Genomic DNA, 8945 nt, shown 5'->3' on the forward strand with positions numbered 1-8945 from the left:
TCCGATCAAATCAACGTCTAGTCTTTATTACATTCACAAATTTGCAAGGAATCAATAAAATTGTTTGGATACAGTGTACGTATTTGTTTTATCAATATATTTATAGACCATTTAAAATCAAAATTGGAAATGAAAAGTCACTGTATTAGATAGTATCCAATATTATAATGTACTAGAAATATTTGTGCAATACTAAAAGAAATAAATTAGTACCTGTCTACTAGTAACCTGATGTGTATTTGTGTATGCAAGTTAGTTCCATTGCCACCAAAAACAAAGATCTGTTGCATGAAATGTGATGTATATTATTGTTTTTATCATTTTAATTAATATTTAAATGAAAAAAAAAAACTAACTTGTAAATTTTAGTAAATTGTGTATGTCCTTTTCTAAAGAATATTGTAAACTAATGCCCGCCAGTGGTGGTTCGCTGTGTGCTGAGTATGTCGCATTGGTAGCCAAAGCTGAAAGCTGAGGAATGCTAAGATGAATAGTCATTATTATGGTGTATTTTCCAAGCGTCCTGTTTGATTCACATTTACGCAGTCCTCAGAGATTGTTTCTTTAATTTAAGAATCATGGAATACCTTATTTATTATTATCCACTAATAATATGACTAAATTATTATTAAATCCCCCTCTCTTTTGTGTCTACTTTATTAAAAAAATAAACTTTGAATGAAACTAATGATAAAATATTGTACTTAAAGACAGTAGGTAGTTGGCTTATTATATCCCAATTTTTAAAGAATCACTTATAGCCTCTTTAGTTTGAAAGGTATATATATATATATATAAAGTGTTTGCTTCAAAGTATAATAAATAAAACTTATTAAAATAATGGTAAGGTAAGTAAGTTGTGGCTATTCAAGGATATATTTTTGGATGCTATGCACAAACAATCTCATTGGGTTTGGCAGCGCAGCAGTTGTGCCGTGCCGTGTGCCGTGCCTTGTGCCGCGCCAGCAGCTGTGACTGCTGTGGAACCTACTTCTGCTACTGTTTGACCGTCCCCAGTACAATCAACCCCAACAACCATTTCACCTAATCAACAAACAAACACACATTTGTGTAATGTATGTATATGTATTGAGAGATCACTAGATGCAGATGATAGAATATTGAAATGTACACTGTACATATAAGTTGCATATTGTAATAATACAGCATATTATATAGTTTTGAATAATAATAATGATTGATATATTTTTGCGATTAGACGAACAATTTGCCATGACTTATGCTTTAAAATACCACAACCACCTTTTAGTTATTAATATACCATCTACGTATGATTACCAAAACAAATCTTTTTGTAAATACGTTTGTATAAAAGGCATCTTCTTTTTCTAATTATTTATTGAGCTTGAAATTACTTAAGTCGCTTCTACGGGGATCAGTTAATTAATTATTTGTCAGGGAATTGAGTTTCTAATACATACATATATTATTTAATATTTTATCCGAATGAAATCATGTCGTGATTATTATTGCTAACGCTTAGTGAAGTATGGAAGTGCAAATATTGAATTGGTAAAAGTAAATTTTTCTTAGCTTACTAACAAAAGTTTAACAATACATTATTTGCATATTTCTTCAATTTTAACTCGGTAAAATCAAAGAAAGTCATGTGAAAATGACCTGGTTCAGTTAAAATTGAATAGAATTATAATCTACTGATTAATGTTTATTTTTAAAGTGTATGTAATGCCATTTAATAAAACAATTAGTACCTATTGTTTAACGAATTTTCATTATGTTTAAGAAATATGTATTGTAATTCTGGTTGATTATTTATTGTACATGAAATGCTCCGGTTAAAGAAAGAATACAGCGGATTGATTCAAGCACAAAACATGCAGGATTCCTGTTGCTTACATTGATAATAAAGCTGAATACAAATGTATTCATTCAAAGATAAATGGAACTTAATGAATGGTACAACTTTGAATCAGATTTCAATTTCTTATCAAATAAAATATAAATGCAATTAACTATTCTCACATTAGAGTTAAGTAATACATAGTTATCCCATTTCTTATTTGAATAAATCGATTGGTAATTTTTGGTAAAGGATAAATATCAGATATCTGTGCGAGGATATAATTAAATATAGGAATTTGGTTAATACATATAGATAGGAATAGTCATTTGAAACAAATATTTATCAGATTATTCACTACATAAGTACAAGTATGCCAGAGATATAATAATTTTAATCAATTGCACTTCATGCTAAATAGAATTGTATCCATGTGCTTAGATTAACATATGTTTCTTTACCTGCAACTTTCTTAGCCTTCCTCTTTGTAATTTATCCTTATCGCCCTCGAGTATAATGTAATCTAATTTGCAATGTTTGGATAATAATGCTTGGTAATTGGTTGCGTACATTTCTCGTCAGTATCAGTATGTGTTGTGTTGTTGCGGTAACTTAAGTTCTGAAGCCAGGAGCGCTGTAGTGGTAGTCCCGCCGTAGTGTATTGTTGACGTGGGACGTTGACGTCCTGACCTGCCATCGGCACGCATGGAGGTCACCAGGAATTGATAAGAGAGAGTAAGAATCAGTGGCAGTTCAGTCCGGCCCCCATAGACTAAACAACACGGTGCTGTGTATTCTGCAAACGGAGGAATGAGAACAATGAATACCCTTAAGTCAGTGGTGTCGCCACCACGGATCTCCGTCGATTCAATCATTTTAACTTAGGTCAGTTAGAATCGTAGCTCCCGCAATGTCTGCCGTCATGTTATCGTTAAATTGTATGTTCTATATGTATTGTAACTAGAAGCATATACACTTTATGAAAGACTGTCACCATTTGTTACGCGTAATCAGCTATCCTAATTCGTGTCATTTGGCTAGTTCAATTCATGGCAATAGCAATTCAAGAATACCTTTTAATGTAATTATGTTCTGGGAATGTATGCGTTATTATTGCAAATGGCGTGCGAGGCCGGTTTTTCTGTTTTCCGTATTTCGGGGCGAGAATGCATTTTCAAAAATATATGGAAAATTAATTATATTCTTGTTCAATTGGCCCTTGGTAATTTTTCTAAGCTGAGACTATGAAGATTTATTAATGGTCAATTTATTATGATACGACACAGTGCCATTGCCAAGCCGGCCGGCACAAGCCACGCTTCAGTTGGTTGTTCCACGCTTCCTTTGCAACATTACTTGTATCACTTAGTTCCTGTGTCTGGTGTGGTTTGGTTTGGTTGTATTGTGTCGGTATCATCTGCTTATTTGCCAGGATGCATTTTCCTCAAATGTTTTAGCTAGAAATAATTTTAAATAATGTCATTCAGGAAAGTGCATCGGCGCATTTAGTAAATTTCCTTCGTATGTATATTTAAAGAATGATTTTAATGAGAGATTATTCTTTATTTCATTAAATTTTATCTTCTACTGTACAATTTTCCATTTTTGCATGTAAAAATCTTAATAAATGACTACATAATTATAATAACTTCCTCTGTTTTATTATTTATCCCCACCCAACAAAACAGAAAACAAAATGGAGAACCAAAGTTTTTAGTTCTAACCTAGAAGTATGAGCACTGAAGTGGTAAATGGAGAACTCTAGCGAGCACCGAAGCGGTAAACGGAGCACTGAAGTTGTAAAGGGAGGAACACTAAAGTGGTAAATGGAGAACTCTAATTAGTACTGAAGTGGTCTACCTATAGAAACTACAAATTACAACCACTTCATGAAATAATTAAAATTATTTAATCTCTCAGAAGACTTGTTTCAGACTTAACTTATTTATTTTTTAAATTATTAATGGAATTATAGACAGCCTTGATATAATGAGTCTATTCACCGTATACATACCAAATAGAACTATTCGATTGAATTTTTTTTAATTACAATTATATCAGGGCTGGGTTATTTATACTTGCTTGTACCTTGACTAACCTAAATTACATGCAGTTGGCAATACTTTTGCAGAAATAGTAGATGTGTTCAAGTTTACGGAATATAGTTACAAGAAGGCCATAATAACATACCTCAACGATTATAATTAATGTATGCTTTTATTATTATTTTGCATGTTTTCTATTTTGTAATTTCTTTAATGATGTTCCACAAAATTATTATATACTAGCTGTACCCCGCCACGCATTGCTGTGGTTCAGTCTGTCTGTGCAAATAGAGAATCAATAGTGCATGTTACTTTTACGTCCGCAGATGGTGCTGTTTTTAAAAAACACATGTTTTTTCTTGTAACAGGTGACATTATTTTTTTAAATTTATTTTTTAAAAGAAAGACATATTCTCGGGTTACGAATAACCTGACAATATTCGAAAATCTTCTACTACCATCATAGTAAGCGGAAAATGTTGCTTGTGTTGTGATGGAGGACTTGAGCACACTACTCCTGGGTGGGACCCAAACGCGATGTCAACTCACCCGCCGACCGGTCATCTATATAATATAAGTATATAAAAACACGCGTATTTGAATGCAAAATTGTGTCAAAATTTCAAAGCAATCGATGAAGAGCTTTTGGAGATTTAAGGTTTTTAAGAAATGAACATTTTTATTTCCATTTGTAAAAGCGCAATATAAATTGACGGAGAACTCTAGAATGCCCAAAAGCAGATAATTCTGGAATAATAATACAGATAAACCATGAGAAAAACAATCAAAATGCTATACATACTTGTTTACTTAATTTGTTATTGGCCCATATACACTTTGTCACAATGTCTTCTTATTGATACTAGAGAAATAAAATATGAACAAAATTTGATACTTTTTTATTACATAAGACTAACTAAACATAACAAATAATATACAAAAAACACACGTTTCAAATAAACCTACTAGATATTGCCAAGAGTTTAGTATAATCGGCTCCTTTAGATTGTGTTTTTTCCTTCAGCACTGTTCGCAAGATGGTTGGGATAGGAACGTGAATTCTTGTTCCCAGGGGAGTGCCATTGTCGTCAATGAGCACCAAGTTGTTACTATCGAACTTGGGGATGCTCGGAATCTGCTTTTGCTTCAGCCCCACGAGGATTCCCTTTTTCTTCTGTCCCTTGATGGCCACCAAGACTTTGTCACCGAGAAATCCAACCCCTGAAAAATATAATAATAAAGAACGTGCAACGAGAGTTTGAACGACTGTCCGATGTCTCTACTTCATAACCTCAAGCAGTAAGGTAATACATTATTTGTGTTAATTACAGTCTATTGACTATTTTTCCACAATCCCATTTTTTTTTACATCAGCAATGAGGAAAATAAATTCCCTCGGGGCCTATATCCCATATGTATATAAGAAAGGAAGTACTGGGAAGGAAATACGTATGATGGGTGGATAGGAATCTGGAGGTCAGCGTGTCCAGAAGTGACGGACCTTTGAATCCATCCCTCCCACTGCGATGCAAGGCGATGTTTCGAGAGAGTCTTGCTGGAGAAGTCAAAAGGTCTCCCTCAACCATACGATTCGGTCCGCCACGCATCACTGCCAGTATGTAAATCAACAATAACGGAAAAAAAACAAGAGAAATAAAGTTTGGCAAGTGAAGGTAGGTGAGAACAAAAGATTTGAGAAATTTTGTAAAGTACTGTGGGCCATCGCTAAATATGTCCGGAATCTTGCCACTACAGTGATCGATTGAATTGTATTTTCTGCCTAAAAAGCTCAGATCTTAGAGAGTGGTAAAAACACACAATTTGATTGCAAAAAGAACACGTAAAAAATAGATTTGCCAAAACTCACACGTGTGTTTGTTATACAAAAAAATATTACCGAACCAAAACATATTTGTGAAAAAGATGTGAAAAAAAAAAAAAAAAAAGTGCATCTTACAGTCCTAACGGTATAACAAGTAAGTTGGAAAGAAAAGGAACATTGGAGGATTGTTGAATTCAGTAATTTAAATCAATGCCCTGGGAGATTGAATGATTGATAAAAAGGTCCCCCGGGTAACAAAGACCTTTGGTGCTCTGCTTGAAATAACTGGAACCTTTTTTTATTATTATTATGTACGATATTATGTGAAGAACGTGATAAATCTATATTACAAGATTACCGATACATTGTATATTTTTAGTGATTTATATTTTTTCTAATGAAAAGTTTCAAGTATTATGAGAGGTTTCCCTAAATATTCTCTGCCGCTATCTAAAATTCAGCAATCCTTCAATGCCACCTGGAGTTTCTCCTTCAAAATAATGCACCACTTCTCATGGTATTTATATTTATGTCTTTCGTTCACGTAAAACTTCGAGGTTATGGTAACTGATACACCAGTCTCTTGCTGAATGAAGAATAAACCAATAGATATATTTATAGTAATTTAAGTGATTACAAGTACCTTTAGTAATCGTAAGAGACAATCGCTTGTCCAGAATAGCGGGAACTAGACTTGTTAAAAATGTTATAACGTGTCAAACGGGCTTTACACATCTGGATACCAATCGGTGTGGCTACATAGGTACCGACAAACTTAGTTTTTGCTTGTAGTATGTACATAAAGAAAGTAAAAAAGTTTGTGTCTTTCTATGTGGCGATTACGTGTATATTATAAAACCAATGAAGTATTGAGAATTGCTAGATTGCTAGAGAGAAACTATTTCTCGCTTGCTCAATCCAGGGTACATTATCATCTCGACGTACGTCGTAATGCTACGTATAAACACAACCAAATTTCAGCGAGCCGAGTCGCGAATTATGGGAAAGTAACGAAGCAACCGCAAATGGCGTGAAACGCCGCTCAGGAAAATGTTGTTCTGTTTATACGGAAAAAAAAATAATGTACTGTGTTATAACAATGAATTAGGTATTTGCGCCAATCTCATTTTTAGTATTATTTTTCAGTACTAAAATAATATCATAGTGGGAAAGGACGGATGAATATTCATTTTTGTATCATTAAAATAAAAATAAAAATAAAATTTCACTAGAGTGAACATTCACCGAAGTGAATCGTCTGATACCTGCTTTAGTTATACCAAACACCCTATAATATTAATAATACCTCCAACTTCTGACATTTCCTATACATTCTGATGGCAGCATGCTACATTAGAGCCTCCTAGCAGAGTGAGTTGTGCGCTTTGATCTTCCTTCATACATTTTAATAGATTTTATGTGAAATATATTCTTTATTTTACATTAATAATTATGAAAAAAAATTAGGTAATATAAACTTGAAATTAAAACTGAAATTACTACATCCGTAAAATGCACACACAGAACCTACTTTTTGGGACATTTTTATAAATATTTTGGTAAATTTTCGAATTCCGCTGCATGTTCGCTGCATGTACGCGTGCTCTTTAAAAAACAACCGTTTTTATGACCGTGAAACCCGATTCGAATCTCATTCTCTGTTCCGCACCCACTCAACTCCTATGTGCAAGCGAGCGAGAGATGTTGAGCATATTTAAAGAAAGCCGGTATGAGCAAATACCGATAGGCGGACCGTAATAAACATTTTACAAGGTTAATTGAGTTGCATTTCAAATAATATTTGATTTTCGTTTAGTATTTTTATAGCTTGGGTATGCTGAGTTACTACGTAGAAATTTTTATTAAAATATTTTAATAATTTTCGAAGATATAGCGATTTAAAACAAACAAAGATATAGCGATTTTACAATTAAAGAAATTCGCGCAGGACCTTTATTTTCGCCCGGAGTCAGGGTAGCGTCAGTGCAAAAAATACCCGGCCGAAATGTGTTAAGATGAAACCAAGAGCTATTTATATTTTTTTTGTAGCAGAATTTGACAAGTTTATCCATATTTTTTAACAATATTGATCAAAGTACAAATTAGAAAGATCAAAACACCGCTACCAAGTACTCAATAAATTCAATTTGCCGCCATTGAAAGGAATGTCAACATCGATACGCTACACTAGAGCCTCTAGCGACCAGCATTGGTGATAATGCCAATATTTTAGTGGAGTTGGACGTATTATTAAAATTATTATTACATTTACAGGATATTTGGTTATACCCCGTAAAAGAAATTGCTCCATATAAAATGTTTGTTTTTAGCTAACTTTTTTTGTTGTACACATGAATGACTTTAGGTGGTTTCCCCTCGGACATGGCTCTTTTGCCGATTTCTGAGTTGTCGACGACCCTCAATCTCGCCAGCAGACGAATTTCATTGCAAATGGCTGTTGTGTGGAAAGATGAAGTAAGACATTTAATCGGCGTCGCTAGTTTGGCCAAAAGAGATGGGAACGCCATATCTGTAATAAAAACAAATAGGGTAAGTTACGACATCAACATTATGCTTCCATAAATCAAAATAATAACAAAACTAGTCAAAAGTTAGGTTAGATTTAACCTCAAAATGTAGTAAGTTCAACAGGAATGGAAACTAATAAATCCATATATTTTTAATGGTTTTCTGCGTTCGAGGGTCATGACATAACATATTTTAGCGGAGGTTTTATTCATGTTTACCTGATGTGCCGATTATATTATAGCTGATTATACCTACTCTAAATGACAGTTCACAGATATTTTCAAACCAGAGAGACATAAGTCAAAATCTCAAAAAAAAACATTCGTTGAAGTTGCCATTGCTGGAAAATAATAACCATATTATTTTTTACGATGAACAAAACTAACATTTTTTCCTAGCCGTTCGTATTTTTTTTTTTTTTTTTTATTGAAAATTTTTTTTGATACATATATAGGTACAGCTCGACATTTAAGTGTAGAAAACAAATGATGGCGCTGCAATCGTTTTCTAGGTTTTAAATGGCAACACCAAGATGGCTCATAGGACAATGAATGTATGTTAAAAAAAAAACACTTCAGCCAAAATGCATATTTCATAACGTATTTGTATTTTCAAAAATTTTGCACAAAAAACTGTAATTTAAATGGAAGTAAAATAAAACAAAACAAGTCTTAAGTGGGCGTTTATTTCGCTATAAAAACGTAGGTACAAAAGGTATTTAAAAATC

At 33.2% G+C, this 8945-nt stretch overlaps 1 protein-coding gene across 1 annotated transcript; it reads right to left on the reverse strand.

Moving 5' to 3' along the window:
• Nucleotides 1–4751: 4751 nt before the first annotated feature.
• On the reverse strand, nt 4752–8513 carry mRpL14 (mitochondrial ribosomal protein L14). Its single transcript, XM_089642539.1, has 3 exons — nt 8437–8513; nt 8025–8219; nt 4752–5088 (listed from the first exon to the last, which is right to left on the reverse strand). Exons 2-3 carry the CDS (start codon nt 8215–8217, stop codon nt 4820–4822), a joined length of 462 nt encoding a protein of 153 aa, XP_089498665.1. The 5' UTR covers nt 8218–8219; nt 8437–8513; the 3' UTR covers nt 4752–4819.
• Between the last annotated feature and the right edge of the window lie 432 nt (nt 8514–8945).

The sequence above is a fragment of the Hesperophylax consimilis genome, chromosome 18 (genome assembly GCF_061612785.1).
Source record: "Hesperophylax consimilis isolate HC1 chromosome 18, BYU_Hcon_1.0, whole genome shotgun sequence".
Classification (NCBI taxonomy): Eukaryota; Metazoa; Arthropoda; class Insecta; order Trichoptera; family Limnephilidae; genus Hesperophylax; species Hesperophylax consimilis.